Source organism: Ochotona curzoniae, unplaced genomic scaffold (genome assembly GCF_017591425.1).
Source record: "Ochotona curzoniae isolate NIBS_2020 unplaced genomic scaffold, NIBS_Ocur_1.0 contig_4093, whole genome shotgun sequence".
NCBI classification, from domain to species: Eukaryota; Metazoa; Chordata; class Mammalia; order Lagomorpha; family Ochotonidae; genus Ochotona; species Ochotona curzoniae.
The window spans coordinates 2,869,118-2,890,095 of record NW_024466124.1 but is presented as its reverse complement, the minus strand read 5'-3'; the positions used below and the strand labels follow the sequence as shown (position 1 = coordinate 2,890,095).

The window sequence follows — 20,978 nt, the reverse complement described above, 5'->3', positions numbered from 1 at the left end:
TCTACTTCTGGTTAGCAGATTCTTCTCCTTAGAGCAGGTTTCTAAGCTGTGTCACCCACAGGTCTACAATTTTACATATTGCGGATGCAACACGGCTCTTTCTTTGCAATAACATGTGCTACTCCCTACAGCAAGTTCCATGTCTGGGTTCTTATGTTAGACTTTCACCATGATCTCCACAGCCCCAGCTCCTACCTCACCATATACAACCTCCTGTGATTCTGTGATGAGGATGCAGATGTCTGCATGACCTTTCTTCCACTTTTGGTTCAAGCAGGTCTTAGGATTAGAGAGACATAAAGTGCCCTACATAACTAGGTTGTTAGTGATGCTGATCTCGCTGGAACTTGTTGGCCCTTAGGTTTGGAGGCCACATAGCCCAATTTTAACCCATATGATGTCAAAGTCAGTATTATTTCCCCTGTGGGACCAGTGCAATGTACTGAGCTCAGTGAGTTTGCTCCTAGCTCAACACATGCACAGCTCACTGTTGTCCCTGCAGTCTTAACATCTTTGCCACACTGTACAAGATGGCATCTGATGTGCCACTACTAGAGTTCTTGATCTGCTGGCCATCAGGTCTGAGGGCTACCCAATCTATCTTGGTTGGAACCAGTCAGATGCCACATTGTTGCAGGTAACTGAGCCAGAAATGAGCTTACTCCCAGCTCAGTGCATGCTCAATCCTGTCCCATAGTCATCATCTCACTAGACAAAATGGTACCCAAATTGACTCTAGGGGGCTGTAAAAACCACCCTGCTTCTGCACTGCCTGTCTGGGGTCTGCCACTCTGTCTCTGCTCCTGGTCAAGTCAAACAGACCAGCAGGATGGGCAGCTCTTTGTCTGGGTTCACCTCCTGAGCTCCAGTGAATGTCTCTTCTCACCTCATTGTGGTGGAGGTCTGGCTGCCTGTGTAATTCAGATCGCTACTTGCTGAATGATGCTGGGATATTGGTCTGTGCAGCACCACACCATTGTGTCTGCTGCTTTTCCATGTCAGTCTCCAGATGCCCTTCTGCTGTCATTGTGTCCTCTCCTATTTCTTGGAATGTGCCTTCTCTGCTTCACACTAGCTAATGTTTCTCCATCTGTTTAAAAGTGCCCTTACCCTATCCTGCCATCTTGTTTTTCTAAAATTTTCTATTTCTATCAATCTGACATAATTTCTCTGACAGTCACTAAATTTAGACAAAATCCTATTCCTTTTGGACCCACAACCTGTTTATAACTTGTTAGACAGAAACTTGGTGAAAGGTAGATACTGAGAGTAAAAGCTAATACTTGGACCCGACAATCTGGAATCTTATTTCATTTGAAGGAAACTTATTTAATATTGTACAATGTTTTTAATAGGAAATCGATGTTGGCTTCCAGTGATCACTGTTTTCTTATCCTACTCTTTTTAAAATTACATTTTAACACTTAGATTTTGTATACATATGTGTTTGGTTTTTGGCTGACTTTAATTTTTTTATTAATAACTAAATATGATATATTTAATTATATGATATCATATAACATCATATATCTAATATAATATATAATATAATAAATATATAATATGACATATAATATCATGAATATAATATAATTATAACATAAACATTGTAAACTGGTTCTGCTTTCTATTGATTTTCAGATGTGAATACTGGTGTTTATATAAAGGATGCTCTTAAGTTGTTTGTTACCCTGGGTATAAAAATCTGGGTCTTATAATTGAATTTGTTTATATTACTCTGATCATCTCTTCACATTTTTTGGACTTTTGACATTTAGCAAAATATAGAGAGCATAATTTTCATCTCTTTACCTACTAAGAAAAATTAATATTTAATTTCTGTTTTTATGCTGCTCTTTTTATGGTGGATATCCCCTCAACATCAGCAAAAATTGTTATTAAGAGGTCTCCAAATTGGGCCTGGTGCAGTAGCCTAGCATGTAAAGTCCTTGCTTTGCAAACACCGGGATCCCATTTGGTGTTGGCTTCAATCCTGATGACCCCATTTTCCATCCAGTTCCCTGCTTGTGGCGGGGGAAAGCAGCCGAGGACAGTCAAAAGCCTTAAGACCCTCCATCCACATGGGAGACCTGCAAGAGGCCCCTGGCTCCTGGCTTCAGATCAGCTCAGATGTGGCAACTGAGGCAGCTTGAGGAGTGAATCATTGAACGGAAGATCTTCCTCTCTGTACATCTGACTTTCCAATAAAATAAAATCAATCTTTGTTTTAAAAAGAGAGATCTCCAAGTTTCTTGATAACTTAAAGAAAATGGAAATTTACTCTATACTTGAAATCACAACTAGAAATAACTATTTAAAAATAGCTATTCCTCTCATATCTAAAGCAATATTAATGTTTGCCTTGTAACAGCCAAAAGACAGATGAAACAGTTTAGGGTCCAGTATTGTGGCTTAGAGGGTGAAGCTGCCGCTGACAATGCTGACATTCCATATGGGTGGCAATTTTGTCCCAGCATCTCCATTTTTTATCTGTCTCTCTGCTAATGTTCCTGGGAAAGCAGCAGAAGATGCCTCAAGCCATTGGGCCTCTGCACTCATACGGAAGCCAGGAAGAAGCTCTTGGTCCCTTGTTTTGGAATGACCCAGAACCAGTGATTGTGGACATTTGGGAATTGAACCAAAATCTCTCTGCTTCTCATATTTTGTAACTCTACCTTTCTAGCAAATAAAATAAATCCTTCTTTAAAAATAATGTTTGTTTTTCTCATTAAGAACTTCATGATATCCAACATCTAGTATAAATAAGCAACATTAAACGTATATTTTCAGAAAATAATTTTACCAGCCATGAAAATGATTGATTAAAAATAAAGTATATTAATCAAATTAAGAGTATATTGTATCTGGGCCTGGTATCGTGGCCTAGTGGCTAAAGTCCTCGCCTTGAACGCACCAGGATCCCATGTGGGTGCCGGTTCTAATCCCGGCAGCCCCGCTTCCCTTCCAGCTCCCTGCTTGTAGCCTGGGAAAGCAGTCGAGGACGGCCCAAAGCCTTGGGACCCTGCATCCGTGTGGGAGACCTGGAAGAAGTTCCTGGATCCTGGCTTTGGATCGGCATAGCATCTGCCATTGCACACACTTGGGTAGTGAATCAACAGATGGAAGATATTCCTCTCTGTCTCTCCTCCTCCTCTCTGTGTATCTGACTTTCCAACAAATAAATAACTCTTAAAAAAATGTATTCCAAGCTGATTTAACGTAGGTTATAAATTCTAAAAAAAAAAAAAAAAAAAAAAAGAGTGTATCTATCCACATTTTTGGTAAAGTATTTTATTTTTTTGCAATAAATTTTCCCATCATTAGTGTTTCAAATTAGTTACTATTAAACTATACTTAAGTTCACAATAACCTACACACTCATATTTGAAATATGTAGATTTTATGTACATACAAAGGGACATTTATGTTTTTCCTTTTTATACACATTCATGGATTGTTTAACAAAGGGAATACATTCTGAAAAAAAAATGTCCTTGAGCAATTTTGCTATTGCACGAACATCATAAAGTACACTCACATAAAACAAGATGGCTGTATTGCCTGGCAATATAGTCATATGGAGCATCATTATATGTTAGGTCTGTTTTTGGCAGAAACATTTAGCAATGCATGATAATGTAATTCAGAATATATGCAAAAGTCAATTAAAAATAAGATGAGATCTTGTATTCAAAGATAAAATGCAGAGTCAGTATATTCATGATTTAACTTATGTATACATCACCCCAGATTCTGTAAAATATAGACTCTTACTTTTAGATTTTGGGTTTTTGTCATTTTATGCAAAAATAAGGCATCAGTGGAAGAGTATTTGTAAAATATATTGCACTAACATATTTGTAATTTATGAATTCATCATGTCTGTGACCATGCCATCAGCCCACTTCTTTCTTGCCTTTCTTTTCATGTACTCAACCATAAAAAAAACCAGCAACAAAAACCATGTCATTTCATGGAATCAACAACTTAAAGAGGCAAATATGAATTATATCTATTTTGGTGTTGGAATAATGGAAGCTAGTTCAGGATTTTACACAGTGAAAAGTTTTAGGAAAACTAAGACATAAATCCCTTGATGTTCAATCCAGAGGTTTATGCAAACCCTTAATATCCTCCAGACTTCAGGAAGTCCACTGTTGTGGTAAAGATTGGTTCATCACATTAAGGACATAAGAGTCAAACAGAAGAACAGAGGTTAGAGAGTCAAAGAAAAAATCCATCCATCTGCTAAGTTAGAGATTCAGCAGTATAAAATGCTGATCCAAACATATGTCCACCCAATTACATCATGTACATGCATTAAATGATAAGTTTGGTTACCTCAGGACAACCAAAGTCAGCTACAAAAAGGCAATCCTTTGTGGCTCAAGTTCCATCATAGGAGGAGTTCTCAGATACATGTCAGAGGAAGGTGAGATTAAAGGTACTCAAAAACCAGCCAGCACATTTATGTTCCTCAGTCAATGTTTACTCATACAGATTCTTGTGATACATGACCTGGTACTGAACTGGATTGTTTTGTTATCATTTTTACGTTTGTTCCTAGTAGATTTGTGTAGCAAATAATAACACAACTAAACCACAGCTTCAGAAAAATAGCACTACCTTTAGGCAAAATATAGAGCCTTTTCGATATTTTTAACACCATTCATTGGCCATACAAAAATTTCCAGTGTGAAAAAAAAAATAGCCTGCTACAGATTTATTGGATTTCAAGTCTCACCTCTGGTTGGGAATTTGCAGGCCTTATACAAGCCTTGAACAAGACCTTGCCTATCTCTGCTACAGAGGAGTTGGCTATGTTTGGGAAGCCAGACTACATTTTTCTTCAGTTACAGGCTTCCCTGTAGCCCCCAGTTGTCCTGTTCATTACAATAAGGCTTGCAGAAAGGAATGTATACCTTCAGCTGTTGCCAAGAGTGAGTAATGAGCTCCAAACTGCAAAATTCAGGTAGACATTGGAATTCAAGATGAGCAATTAATTTTAGTCAAGTAAGTGTGACTTGCTTGCCTCATTTCACAACATGCTAGAAAATGTGGAGACCAACACCCCTGTTGCATGCAATCTCACTACTTTAAAGAACCTCCCAAACTATAATATAGACCCTAAGCACATCAATCACCACTAGAGACAGAAATCCAGAAAGAGTGTATTCTTTGTTCTCTTACTGTCACTGGGATGCTGAGCTCTTCTGACATGGGATGTTTCTTGTCACATGTAACTGACTCCTATTTCCAACAGATGTTCCTCCTCTAACAAAGAAGGAGCATGTTGTACTGGGTCCCCAGGTCTCTAACACTAAAGCTTCTAAATTTCGTCCAAATATATCACCCATCTACCTTCCTCATTTTTTGGAAAGCCATACTAAAAGAGTATCTAGAATGGGAAAAGTGAAGGGTATCTCTAACTATGCCCTGTTATCTACTCTACTAAAACTCAGAGTACAAACCATCTTTAGTTTACTACTATATCTTGTCAAACATCCATAGTTAATCCAATGGTTAACTTCACTGATAAAACATATTCCATCACCCTTGTCTCTTTCTAATCTATTTCCTCTTTCATAAATCAAGTTCCAGTCTATCCAATTGGCAGTATGCCCATTCCTCTATGTTCAATTCAGGTGGAAAATATTTATTTGAACATTTATGGCCATTAAGCAAAATTCTGGAATAAAAAGGAAATGCAGATAACATGTCTAACCTTGGGAGAAAAAAACAAGTGAACAGAATGTTTCAAGAAAGAAAAATGGCAAGGCTGCCATTGATAAAAATAGGGCAATTAGCGCAGCATGGGATAAATAGGGAAATTTACTTAAATGATACAGCCCTCAGAGTCTTGAAATGTGAAGAACAGGCAAGGCAAGACCGTGCCTTAGTACAAATGTACAGAAGAATATGTAGAAGAGAGGTAGGGAGGAGGAAGAGTTTCTAACTAGACATGAATGAAAGTATGAACAAACACTATCTGTGTACACTCACTTTCTCATGAGCAGAGACTGTAGGCAGCTCTGATTCTGTGATGGTTGAGGAGTTTTTACTCTATGCTATGGGTTATTAGGCATCTTTGCAGGATGGAAAGATATCTGCACTGATGTGGTAAAACAACAGGCCCACCTCAAATACTCAGGGGAATTCAAGTATCTAGTCATGCCGGCTATCCATTCTCAAAGTTCTAAATGCGCTGAAGATGTAATCTAGTCCTTAGCTAGGCAGGGAGAAGCAAGTAGTAGCCACCGTTACTCTATTTCGGGCCTTCAGCTCCATCTTCTCTGTCTCATGGATAAGCTAGGTTTTATGATCCTGAACTTTAGAAAGGTGGAACTCAGGACTCTGATAGTCACTCCCAAGTCACTGTCACCCCCTGGATTATTAAAGCTTTGACACGGAGTTTTGATTCTCCTGCCTGAATCCCTCTCTTTTACATTTTGACCAAGTAACTTGTCTACTCGTCTTAATTATGTGCCTGTGGTCCGTGTTCATCTTGCTGAATTCTCTGCCTGCTCAACTTGCCCTTTTCTCAAGGACTGTATTCCCTGTTGAAACCCCAGGCTTTGTCTGTGCCTGCAACAACAGCTGATAGACCTCCCGGTGACGCCTGCCTTCCTCACTGAGAGGCTCACCAGAGGTTGCTGACCTGTTAGTTTCCCCTTACTGTGTTTCGGCCTCTTGATAACCCAGGATGAATGTCCCTAGCTTCAACTCTCACCTGCCCCAAATGCTCTGAGTACCATGTTTTAGTTACACCAGAAATATGAGGCATCTGTGGTAGGGCTGAGCATACAAGGTCTTCACCACATGGAAGTTAGGGCTAAATCTCCATTCAATTTCTCTAAGTTTAGCCGTTCATCCACATTCTTAGTTCAAAGTAAAGTGTATACAAATTTGTAGAAGAGAGTAAGTTTTATCATTTTCCAAAGATTTTAACTGTGTAGGTGTGAAGATGCCCACAACCCAGATAAGAGTGCCTGGGTTTCATTGTCAATTCTTGTTCCTAGTTCCAGCTTTCTGTTCGTCCTGACTCTGGTGGCAGCAGGGATGACTCAAGTACTTGTGTTTCTGACATGCCTATGGGAGATGTAGATTGAGTTCATGGTTTCCAAATTCAGCCTCAGCTGTTGAAGACATTTAGGAAGTGAACAAGCACGCATGAGCTCTCAACACCACCTCTATCTATCCAAGAAATCATAAAAAAAATATAGAGCGTGACTAAAACATTTCCTATGACAACAAGTTATAGAATATCCTACGAGTTTGCAAAAGAGTGATCCATTGGGCCAAGTGCAGCAGTCTAGCAGCTAAAGTCCTTGACTTGCATGCACCAAGATTCAGTATGACTGCTGGTTCATGTCCTGGCAGCCCCACTTCCCATCCAGCTCCCAGCTTGTGGTCTGGGAAAACAGCAGAAGACAGTCCAAAGCCTTGGGATGCTGAACCCATGTGGGAGACCTGGAAAAAGCTCCTGGCTGCAGGCTTCAGATTGGCTCAGCTCTGGCTGTTGCCGTCTCTCCTCCTCTCTGTATATCTGACTTTTCAATTAAAAAAATAAGTAATAAATCCTTTAAAACAAGAACTCAAAATAGTTACTTAGACCATGATCTTACTACACCTATCCCAACCAGGTTCTCCCTGAGAGCAAAAGGTTGTAGGAGACTTAACAGGTGGAAGATTGTTGCAAAAAACTAGATTTTAGGAACCCAACTAAAGCTAACTAAAGAAAAGGCTTGAGTCCAGAGAAGATGTCTAAATGACTGGCAGAGATGGTAGCATGAAGAAGAAAAAGAACCTTTAAAAAAATTAGGAAAGCTGGGTGTTTGATCCTGGGACCACTGCCAAATCAAAGAACAGCTCTGGGAATATGCTAAGCCAGAAAGCCAGAAGCTGCAGTTGGATGGAGGAAACCTCAGTTGGGTTACACAGGTAGTAGACATGGGAAGTTCGGGTGATTTTCTGGGTTAAAAGTAAAGTGCTCCTTGAATAGCTCTTGCTGAATAATCCTTCATGGTGCATGCAATATTGATTTTCAGGGATGAGAGACAGAAGAAAGAGAGGGGAGGAGAGGTAAAGAGAGAACAAGAGTGGAGAAGACAGAAGGGGGAAAGAAGGCAGAGACTGGAAGGGAAATAGATATTTCAGCATAATTTTGGATGTAGTAGCAAGTGACATACTGTAGCATAGAAAGAAAGCTGAGAAGATAATCTTGAGGATTCTGAGAAGTGAGAAGTAAGAGACATAAGTTCTAAAATGATCACTAAAAATTTTGGACAATTGCCTACATGTATCTCTCCTTAGTAAAATCACTGTAAAACAAGATGCTGGACTGCTTAACCTCCAAGGTCCTTCCTGCTCTGAATTTCTATGTGTTTTTTTTACAGTAATTAAGTCTCAAGTAAAAGGTTTTATTTTGTGAAGGTTAATCACAAATTAACTTGAGATTACATTTTGATTACAAGTGACTATAAGAAAATGTGTTCACTTGCCCTCAACTCATGAAGAAAAACGCAATTATACTCTAAACTATCTGCAACTTTAAAGGACTTGCAAGTAAATAAAAAAAAAGTTAGAGAAAATGATCAGAAATACCAAGTTCATTCTATTAAATGTCTAATTTTCTATTTCAGAGGCAGAGACATATACATGAGGGACAGGCATCACTGTAGCCTCCATGGGTCTGTACCGGGGGTAAGTGGAGGTCAGAATCGGAACCATATCTTGAAGCCAGGAAATCTAATATGGGATGGGGCGTCTTCACTGATACTTCATTCCTTTCTTTCTTCCTTCCTCCCTTGCTTACTTTCTTTCTCTCTCTCTCTCTTTCTCTGTCATGCATTTCTTTTTATAAAGCTCACTCTCTTGGATTTTACAACATGTTTAAATGCTGAAAATATATTTGTGAATCGGAGACGCAGAAAAACAAAGGAGGGAAAAAAACTCCTATCTACCGGCTCATTTCCTAAATGGTAGCAACAGCATGGATTGGACTAGATCAAAGTCAGTTGCTAAGAACTCAGTCCAGACCTGCCTTGTGGGTGGCAGGGATTTAATTACTTCAGCCATCATGGTTTTCCAAAGTGTGCATCAGCAAGAAGTTAGAATCAAGAGTCAGAGCTGGTTCTCTGATCCTGGCACTCTGATATAGGATGAGCATTCTAATCAATATCTTAACCGTCATGTTAACCACTTACTCCCATTTTCCTAAAAAATGCCTACTTAGTTTGAAAGTTTACATTGGTTTATAATGTTAGTTTATAAAACACTTTAATATCAACTCATTTGCTCATATAAATGGTTTGTGCAGAACAAAAAGTAATCATTTAATATTTCATACTAGCCCAGTGCTTTCTCAATACTTACTGAACACTCTGAAAAGTCTTTAGCTATGACACAAAGACTTGTATTTAAACTTGTAGTAAAGATTATCATTTAAATTGAGATGAATTCTACAAACTAGCATCATTATTTTTCAAAACATATATTCACATATATGACAAAGTTACTGCATAGAATTCAACCTGTTTGAATAAGTCAGTACTAAGATATTTTCCATGTTTAAATGTTGTCTTTACTCCCTTGAAAAGAGTGTTAAAAACAAAAACAACCATAAACTAGAACTATTTTCTGTCTTCCCTTACTGAAATGATAAGAGAACACAGGACAATATACTCTTTTTTTTAACAAAAATTCAAAGTTTAAAACTTTCAATGCATTTTGTAGAAATTAGATCCATATTAAAGTCAAATTGCTGCAGTTTTCATGAAAGTGCAGTAAGTAAATACTGTTTGCAAAGAAACAGCTCTGTGGTGATCTCTTCCCTCGTCCCGGTCAAACTTGTACATCTTTGACTGTTGTACTGCTAAACTACAACATAAATCTCAGCATTTAACACTTTTTAAATTAAGTGCTGTCTTGACAATGGCTTGCAAAAGAGATTTTTCTCACGGTGAGGCAATGGTTCTGACTACTGCACATATCAGAATCATCAAAAAAAAAAAAAACAACCTATGAGCAGGTCTTTCCTTCAAAGTAATCAAATCAATACTTCTGAGAGTGGAAGACACATGGCTGCTGTATTGTTTAGAAGCGCCCCACTTGATGGCAAAGTACAAGAAAGTGATGAATCATACAATATGGGGCTTCTCAGACTTCAGTGTGCTTCTGAGTCACTTAGGGAGCTTGTGAAAAGGCAGATTCAGATTTAGTCTGCCTGGCATGCACCCGGAGAGTTTGGTCTTTAACAAGCAACTACACTGACACTTCAGATGCCCATCTGCGGACCACACTTGAAGCAGCAAATCTGTGGTTCTGCAGAAAGTGTTCCAGACCTACGGCATCAGCACCCTCTGAGAACTGGTTGGAAATGCAAATGCTCAGAGGCCTTGTCAGAAGCCTCCTGTATCAGAACATCTGAAGGTGGAGGCTGAGCCATTTGTGTGTTAACTAGCCCTCCCTGTAATTAAGATATACTCCCAAATTTGCTCAACATGACCTAAAAATGGAATTCCCTAAAATCTAAACAACGCGTTGCATGTAGTTGAAAAATCCATGAATACTTTATGCTTGTGTAGCACTCCACTATTCAACAAACTTTCCCACTTTACCTCTTGAGAGCATCTTAAAATGACCCTGTAGGGTAACTAAAATAGACAGCTTCAGCAGTTTGTAAATGAAACTGTGGCTCAAAATATTTAAGGGATTTTCTCAAAGTCATAGTGTGCAAGGATAGAGCCAAATTTAGCACCCTGATCTTGGTCTTATAAACTAATAGGCAGGAAATTCAGAAAGGAACAGGGCAAATGACTATATCCCAGAAGTCATGGCCTAATGGAGAGTATCTCTAAGCTCAGGGATGAAAAAGGAGAAGGGCCAGAACATGCAGGCAGCCTCCTATCAAGTGAGTCACAGCCACTTGTGCTTTTAGCTCCAAGAGAAAACAGGAAAATGCACTAATGCTTTATGGGTTGAGCTTCCTATTGAGGGGAATCAGCTTTGAAAAAACACGAATATTTAACTCTCATCAGCTGACTTAGTGGATGTGTCAGTCACATTTGGCAGTTCTCTCAAAAACTCCACAAATAATTCATCCCAAGCAAATTAACACACAACAGGAAAAGTGATTGTCTTATAAATTACAGGTGTGGAAAGGGAGAAGCTTCAGGCAACACACATTATGAAAAGTGATGCATGGAATTGAAACCTCTTTATGATAAAATGAACCTCTCTGTTTTCCATTTTATCCTCAACACTTCCCATGTTGATGTATTACTAACACAAACAGACTTAATACACTTCATAGATACAATTTTAAGAATATAGTTTACTCCTTCCTTCCATGTCGCAGTTTCATTTTCCACGAGGTTTTTAAATTATCCTTATCTAAGTATGTATACATGGTTACGTATTTCATAAGAGAAAAAAACAGCAAATTAGACAATTTGCAAATTCACCTGATAGAAATATGCATACATCTGTCTGTATATATACATATATACAGATATATACAGATATATGTACATGTTGTTACACCCTTAGGAAAAAGTTTTGTATATTTAAAATTTCAATTATAGCCAATTTATTTTTATTATATTTAATAGGTTAGGTACAAAAAATTATAATCACCATTTATTTTCCTGCAGACCCTTACTCACCAAGTTGGTTTTCAAATAAGCAATTTCAAGTACTAGAAAATGACATATTATGTCAGGAGTTTGGATGTTGCCACTGCCTCAGTGAATGCAGGTACTCCACATGTCCACAGGTGAAAGAATACAGATGAGAAACTACTCCCTCCCTGGAAATCTACACAAAATTCTTACAATTTATTATCAGATAATCACACCTTGTTTTGTCATTTTGTTCATTTCCTCAAATGTGTGTTGGGGGCTGTGGTAAGAGAGAACCAGTATGTGGAAAAATTAAAAATTAATGATTCTTTGCTTATGCAGTTTCTTTAGAAATTCTAGATTCTAAATTCTTACACTATACATTTACATAGAAATGTGAAAATACTATCTTCTTTAAAACTTGATAATTTCCCACAAACATCAAATGCGATTAAAATTGAAATAATTTTTTTAAAATCTCCATTTTTGGAATAATTAAAATAACAATGGTGTGAAGCTCCTGAATTTGGTTAAATGTAAACTTAACACTGTATGTCCAAACATGCATGTATATGTAATCTTTTCAAAGCTGCCTTGTAAACAGATACATGGTAAATAACACATTATGTAATTAACATGATTCTTTAGGGCCAAGTAATGTGCAATTATCCCAGATGTATGTTGTCAATATGGAAAATACAAGATCACTAAAAATGAAGTCTCAGATTGGTTTTGAATGCTACCTATTGCATCTCTTCCTTGACGCGCTAAAAGAAGTGCATGACTTTCACATACCCAAACTGAGCATAAGATGGATCTCTATGAGTGCTTTTGGATAACTGTACAGATGAGTGCTAGCATCTCATCAACTAAGTGATACAACCCTGTGCTTGTCAACAGTGGCAGTGGATCAGGTGGGCCCTACCCAAGCAACCACCTGCAACTGCATCAGAGGTGAAGTCCTATGGATTGGAGCATCTCACCTGCTCCTGGGCATGCAAGTATCTAGGCAGATTCTCATTCCTTCCGGCTCAGAGGGAACCGCACGTGTTACTGCTGCTGCACCCAGACTGCATGACTCATGAAACCCTGACTGTTTCACCTTTGCTCTTGACACAATTCCTCACAAAGATCTGCACTCTCTTCTGAGAAGCAACTGATTTAGTTATGCATTTAGGAATCTCTCTCTTTTCCTCCAGGCTTGTCAGAAGAATCTTAACCTTTTTACTCCAAAACAGAGAAATTGCATACTAAGACACCAAGACTAAATGTAATCTCATCCCGAAGACCATAAACATGCAAAAACAATCACTGATTCCCTAAATAGCTACTTGCATCGTGAAAGTAAGAGACTGAAGGTGAACGTTATAGGGACTGTCAGCAAAACTTCTGTCACTGGATCACCAGAATTACAAACCTTCCTTGTCCACCAATGCCATTTCAGATTATTCAGGAACACAGACTCACTGAGATGGTTTTCTTCATTTTTTCCCCCTCCTTGCCATTTCACTTGCTCAGAGCCAAACATCTACTGTGCCTTCCAATGATTCACTCTCTCCTTCCTCTCCTCCTGTGGAAGCACAGGCTCCAAGTGAAACATTACAAGTAAAGTGGAAACAGGCTTTTCCCAGGCTGGACTTGCAAACAGAAAGCAAGAACACCATTCTTCACCAGCAAACTGACCCACAAAGCATATTGGACTCAGTTAAAGAGACTGAGAAAAAGGTCAGCTAGCAAAACAAAGGGATCTCTCTCCCTAGTTACTTCACCAACCCCCAAATAAAGCTTTGTCCTCCGCAAAGGGAGGAAGAAAGAGGGCATGTGAGGCCAGGACGTAAGAAGCAGTGGACTCACAGGCAACTTGTTTGTACAGTTTTCTATCTTATGTTTTCCAGGGAGTAATGACTCTGTATTTGTGAACGTTTCTCACTACTCCCGTTTCTATACTGCAATGCCTGCTGAAACTGCAATGTTTACAAACCACCATGTATTTAAGTCATGTACATATATACAGGGCACAAACATATCATATACAGATACTTATATAGGGAGTCCACTGCTTATACATATAGACTTCTGCGTATAAGTGTTTTGCTGAAAGTATAAGAATACCTTTATTCTTCTAAATCAACAATTTCATGCTTATCTAACTCTTAGAATATTATAGCTTAGATTCAGATGTTTACTTAGATCTTAGAAAGCTCATATCCATTTAAAAAATCTTGTACACACCCAGGGTTTTTACTTGTCTAGTATCCAATCTGGAAATTAGTAGTGAGGGGGGGCGGGGGTCTAAGACTGTGTTTAAGGAATATTTCCGTAATAAAGGGTTAATGATTTTGGCAAGCATGAATTTTAGCAGTTAAGAAGGCACGGCTGTCTGTTTGAAAAAAAAAAATTCTGTATCACATTAAAATCCCCTTGCAAACAGATAAATTGCTCTATAAATCTTATTACCCTATGAGGATAAATCACACATGCAGGTTTACAAGTCTGAAGAACTAGAAAGGAAAATCTGCTTTGGGTAGTAGGCTCTTCGGGATTCATAATCACCCAGTGCTCAGGAAATGAAAGGAGGAATGCTTACATGTGAGCATTTACTTAGTTTACAACATGGAGCAGCATATACTATACACAACACACATATGCACACCATCACACACACCAACACACCACACACACCTTCCTTGCTAACAAGGCTACAGATCCCAAAGCAGGACACACTGTGACAGCCAACCAAATTTATTTCTGGGAAAAGAAAGAAAACTTTGCTGCTGTTGGCAACTCTGCTACAGAACTGCTCCCCAATGCCCCAAGGTTTGTGCACTATCAGCTCCTTGCACACAGATTAGAGGTTTATTTTCTTCCGTATACTGTTTTTATTGCCTCCACAGGCAATAATAGCTAGACATACCAACATTGGGTCATTTTATTTGGAGCAAATGAGATTTTAAAAGATTTCAAAGGAAAATGTCTTTTCTGTGTGTGTGTGTGTGTGTGTGTGTGTGTGTGTGTGTGTGTGTGTGTTTTACTATCCGCCAGAAAGTTAAGGAAAGAAAAAAAAAAGCAAGGGTGGCAAGGAAAAGACAGAAGAGAAATGCATGAAACAAAGCTTAGCATACTTTAGAAACTGGGTGCCATTTAACTCTCACTATTTCAATGTCCCTTTCAAGGGTCAAAATGCCAAGGACTTGAGACTCTTCCCTTCCAAAATTGAATCCCAAATGATGTTTAAGAGTTTGGCAGAATGGTAGAGAGATAACACTTTGAAGTCAATAATCAATTTGAAATATCCATTTTATGCTAGATTAATTCTTTCCCAACCTCTGTGCTTAACATTCTCATTCTTAAATGCTAGCAATTTGGCAAGTTGCTTTATTTCCCTCTCTGCATTCTTGGGTTCATTTTTCACCCACATTCGAGAAACAGGCTCAATAATCAACCAAAGTTCTAAAATTGATTTATTGCCCTTGACGTCAATTAGAAGATTTTTACAGGAAGTCATCTCTATCAGAACTCCTGCTGGGGCTGAGTGAGAGCCCTGATGAGCGCATACACACACACCACCCACCCACCCACCCACACACACACACACACGGCAGAACAAGCAGCAAGCAGCACCAGGACCGTGTAGCACGCAGTGAGATCCATCATTCAACAACACTTCTTTCCATGGGAAAGACTATCAACAGAAATCCCGAAGTGCAAAGCATTAGCAAAGAGCAAGACAGAACAACTGGCCAAAGGTCTCTAATGCCATAGTTGAAGTTTGAATGCTTTCTGATAAGAAACATTATCCTAAGGACCCAACAACATTTAACTAGCGCCACTAGTCCCTGACGGGGACCACGATTCCGTTGGATTTCAGTGGCTGCTCTGTCTGTCCTCCAGTGAGTAAAGAAGCGCGCACACATACACACACACACACACACGTCGGCAGCCCAGGAGCTAGAGTTCCAGGAGATCATAGAGAGCACACACACACACACACACACACACACACACACGGATGCACGTGGAGAAAAGTTGCCCGAAAGCCCTACCTGAGGATGGCTGTGTCTCCCTGCCTCACGGTGATGTTGTCGGTGCCTCGGTTAAAATCCACGCTGCGGACAGGCAGTCCTGTGGGGAGAAGGCAGAGCAGTCTCAGTAGGACCAGCGGCAACTGTTTGCGATCTGGCTGAACTCGGGCGCCCATGGTGGCCGGCGGGCGTCCTCGGGAGCCGAGCCTGGGCGCGCTGCTGGCCACGAACAGGGGCTTCACACGCCCAGTGCTCGCCGCCACCAACAACGCAGGACACGCTGTGCCAGTTTGGGATCCTGGCCACTTTGCCGTTTTTTGTTTTTTTTTTTTCTTTTCTTCCCTTGTTCGTGTTCTTCCACTTTTTTATTTTATTATTATTATTTTTTAACTTCACAAAGACTTCTCCAAAACCCAAGCTGAGACAGGAGGGTGGCCAGGAGTCAAGAGAACCAAATTTCTAAAATACTAGAAGCCACTAGAAAAGAAGGCGAGAGAGCTGAGAAAGGCTGGACTGCTCTGGTCTCCCGGTGGCTGTGCGTTTCTGGCAGCGAGCAAGCTTAGCTCCTTCCTCTGTAACCCACTTTCCTGGGCGGGAGAGGGAACCAGCCCTGAGCCTGCCAGTAAGAGTGGAGGCACCATGCAGTAGCAGCAGCAGTGGCGGCAGCAGCGGTAGAGGCAGCTCAGAGCTGCTCTCCCCTCCTCCCTTCCCCAGCTCTCCCTCTGGCTCCAGCTCTCCAGGCTCGGCACCTCCCCCCACCCTGCTGGCTTTCAGCGGCCCCTCCACGTCATCCCCCTCCCTCCCTTCACCGTGGCCCCTTGCTTTGCACAACTGCCCCCTTCAGCAGCAGCAGCAGCAGTAGCAGCAGCAGCAGCAGCTTCAGCAGCAAGCCTCAATGAAAGCCTGATGCTCCTTAGGTTGTCAGGACAACAGCTCCGTCCCAGGCCTGGCTGATTTCCTTAAGAAGAGCGAATGGAGCTTAAAGGGGTTGCTCTAAAGGAGGGGATGAAAAGAGAGACCTAAGTGAACCAAGAAAGGGGAAAGCCCAGGAAAGGAGAGAGTGGGGGTGAGGGACTTAAGAAAAAGGAGATGGCAAGGAGAGATGCAAACAGGAGGATAGGAAAGCATCAGGATGAGGGACCACGTGCAGAAGGACTGGCAAAGGAGTGTCAAACACAGGAGCAACTTGACAGAGGAGTGTGAGCTTAAAAGACAAAGTAGATTTCCAACCAACCACTCCTGGCAACTGGCTTTCCACACTGGCATGCTGTTCATCCTTTCTTCTCTCCTGCACTTTTTTGTACAGGGTTAAAAAGGTTGATTTTTCTGGTTGATTTTTCCATCATCCTCCTCCCCCTCACACAACCCCCTTAAGAAGGGTAGATTGCAGACAATGCTGGTATTGAGTGGTCTGTAGTCTGAATGCTTGGCTTGTTTTTCCAAGTGCCAGCTACAGCAGCTGATCCCTGATCCCTAAACCAACTTCACTCTCCAGGAAACCCTCACCCAGCCCTACACATGAGTATGCCTGTTGAGGGCTATTGTTGAAAGGGCATACTGCTGTGGCTACCCAAGTCCCTACTGGTACTTGCTTCTCCACTTATTCGTTTACAAGGAAGGAGATGTTTATATCAGAGCATCAGAGCACTTTCCGTCTCCAGGGAGACACTGAGGCTGAGTACCACATTCCAGGGAGCATCGGGCAGGCCATCATAGCAAGTCATCCTGCTCCATGCATCAAGCAAGGAGACTGGAAGGGGTTGACGTGCTTAATCTCTCAAGTGAGAGTCTCCAAACCACTGGAAAATTCTCTGGGTACTGAAGCCAGGGAGAAAAGATGGATCAGTCAAGGACTTCTTACCCTCTTATCCTCTTCCAAACTGTATTATATGAGTAAGGCAGTCACATGGTGAAATCCAAATCATGAAAAATACTATAAGGCAAATTGCAGGTATCTCTCAGCTGCTGTCTCTAGGCACCCCATTTCCCCTCTCTAACGGCAAAATTTGCAATTTTGGACATATATACAGCCAGAAGAGGTTTTCAGGGCTGGAGGGGGAACTGAGATTCCTTTAGCCTTCAGGCTTTGAACCAGATAGCTGCCTTTACACCCTCCAGCTCCTTGCACTTGAACTCCTTTTAGTTTCTTTCAGCCAGCAAGGCCTCCAGGTTCAACCTGTTTCCTCCGTAGTAGGAAAAAGATGCAAAAAAGACATTTAATAACCAGCTCTAAACCCTCAAGCAAAGTTTCTGACTCATCCAAGGGACTCACTCCTACTTCTGTCAACAGAGGAAACTCCAGGTGGGAAAGAAAGTTATATTTCCTGCTTTTCTATTCTGGAATGTTTTCTGCTTGAAAATATTCCATAAACATACAGATACACACACACATACACGGATGTTATACTCACTCCTCTTATTTATAGAAATGTTTGAATCCTTATCAAACCCAACTGGAGCATAAGGCCCTAGGAAAATACAGTTATGATACCTGCATTGGTAGCCACAACATTCAAAAGACTTCCATGCTACATTTTATTAGTAGAGTAAAAAAGTAGGTGAATGCTGTTTATAAAGTATGTGAGGAGAGAAAGAGAAATCTTTTGGGTTTAACAGAACACTTGAGAATTGAAATCTAAATTGTCACAAATCAAGAATGATGAGGCTTGATTGATTTTATTTATATTGTGCATTTATTTTGTATAAATCAAGGTGTTCCGTGGCAGGGTTTATAAGCAATCCTCAGGTAACAAGACAATAATGCCCTACTGTTAAGTTGGAATTTAGCTGTTTAAAACCGTTTCAACACATTGGGAGGTGAGGTGGGCAGGGAGAGTGCTGGGAGGAGAATAATTAAATGGTAGACTGAATTACAAAACCCATAATCCAGTGACTCCCAGTTATCTGTATGACAAAGAGCTTGAGTGTTAATGCAAAGATTGCTGCTAAGTGTGCAACGGAAAAGTCATCTGTCTTTACCAGCAACAGACTGGACTATACCTCTCAGGCTTCCCTTCAGCTCTTTTGGATGAAGGGTTAGCTTCACAGTAGGAGGCTGGTGGAAGAGTCAGGAGGCTAGAGTCAGGAGGAAGTCAGAAACCAAGACTACCAGAATTTTCTGTGTGTGTACATATGGTGTTACTTGACTAGCATGAGAGCCAGTGGCATCTGAAATACTCTCAGAGAAAGGTTTAGAGAAACTGAGAGTATGAGTTCTCTTTTGTTGGGTTAGATTTTGTAGAAAGAGCAAGAAAGCTTGTTGTGGGAAAACGAGCAAGTGCAATTGGGTTGTAACGAATCCATTTCAGATAATCCTTAGACATGATTATTAACTATTGATGTATAAATAATGCTTAGTGTCATATGACTAATTAATGTAACCAGTAATCTCAAGCTATTGATAGAATTTAACTGGCAGTGGCATCAGAATAAAATCTAAACTTTAACATATGGGCCACAAAATAATACAACAAAAAAAGAATGAAGTGGAATTTATAATAAACCAATCAGATGTGAAATTTATCCCTACAATCACTCTGAGAAGAGCATACATTAAGTCAATCAAGATGCTCATCAGAATTTTAATGGAAATGTCTGACTTACCTAAAGGACACATCACAATTGTATTTATATTTTAAGCCATAAAAGACAAAAGCTTTTATGATATCTTCTTTAAAGTATATTCCTTTGCAACATTTTAAAAACTATTATCTATTTTTATTGGAAAGACACATTTTCAGAGAGCAGAAGATACAGACAGAAAGATTTTCCATCCATCCGCTCCCCAAACTATAGCAATGGCTAGAGCTGAGTTGATTAGAAGCCAGGAACCAGGAGCTTCTTGTGGGTCAAGTTGATCATCTTGCTTGGGTAATGATGGCTGCTTCCTATGGCTGTTAGCCATACTTGCCTCACATATAACCCCAAAATAAGTTCATTTTTGCCAATCTTCTGAAGATTGACTATAGTGGTGCAGAGTAAAATAGCCTGTGTAAATTTCAGGAACTCATCTGTTTTCTTCTCTACATTTCTTAGGAAATCAAGCAGAGAAGGTGATATCCTGGTCCCAAGGCTTTTGGCCATCCTCTATTGGTTTCCCAGGCAATAGCAGGGAGCAGGATGGGAAGTGGAGCAGCTGGGACACTAACTGGCACTCAAATGTGATGCTAGAATTTGCAGGCTCAGGATTAGCCAACTGAGCCACTGTGCCAGCCCTGCAACTTGGCAACGTCTATTAACCTAATTGACCTATTGTGAGCCTTGGAAATAAAACGCATCTTTTTTTTTTAAACACATGTAAAAAATTTTAGTTTGTACTTTACTGCAATACAGCATGAATCAATTACTCTGGATTTTTGAACCGTTTAAAAATCATAAAATATATCTATAAGTAAATTATTTAATAGTTTTTAAAATTTTTATTACATTTTTCACAATCTTTACATAGTTAATTTGGGTAAAAAGTTTCAAGGGCTATAGGAAAATGGCTAAGACTATTATTTCCATATTGTTTCCTTCATGTTTAAAGGGGGGTATTAAGGGAGAAGGCCCACCCAATTTCCCACCCTCCCAAGTCACAAATGTGGGGCATGCTCTGAGGTTCTTGCTCAAGTGATTTTGATAGTTCACCATTTATGAATCGCTGCCAATCTTGCCACTCCAAGCACTATGAGGTCGTTGAAGAATCCAGTGATTGACACAGTCCCTCATAGAGGCCCTGTTTGCCCCGTATTTCACTGCCAACAAACAGCTGAGGTGGTTGATTGACTTGTTCTGTTCTCTGTCTTTTCTTGGTTAGAGTTCTGAGTCTGGCATTTTGGTTGAGGAGATCCCCAAAGAAACTTCGTCTGAGGTGTTCCCAGACCAGGTTCTTGTATGTAGTTGCAAGTACAGGGCCCAGCACAGTCCATGGCCCAGATTAGTTGGTGGTTGCAATTGCTGGGTTAGTTCTGTTTTCACTCCCGACTTCCACTGGAATCAATGAGGGTTGCAGTCCAGCGTGGTTCTGACCAGCACATATTCAACACTGGCATAAACCAGTGGGAGCTGCAGCCTAGTCAGAGTGACCCGCAAAAACCCCCACCAGTCTCACCCCCCTACCTTGGTCCCATGCTTGCCATTATGTGCAGCAGACTTGTACGGTCTGTCCCACATCCCATTCCATCCCACCCCCTGTCCTGGTTTTCATGCCCTCCATTGGAAGTGGTAACCCAAGAGGAAGGAGCCCACTATTTCCCTCCCAGACTTTTCTCACACCAAGATTCCAGGTAGTTCTGTGGTGTGACTTGACAGAACTAGCCCCCAGTGCCAGCTTCTACCAGCTGATGCTGTGGCT

General features: G+C 40.4%; 1 protein-coding gene across 1 annotated transcript in view; it reads right to left on the bottom strand.

The window, feature by feature from the left end:
* The window catches only part of LOC121159211 (limbic system-associated membrane protein-like), a 390,706-nt gene extending 374,757 nt beyond the window's left edge, over positions 1-15,949 (bottom strand). Inside the window, exon 1 of the mRNA XM_040984190.1 lies at positions 15,665-15,949. Coding sequence (XP_040840124.1) covers positions 15,665-15,819 — 155 coding nt within the window. The 5' untranslated portion in view covers positions 15,820-15,949. The remainder of the gene's footprint in view (positions 1-15,664) is intronic.
* Positions 15,950-20,978: the final 5,029 nt, after the last annotated feature.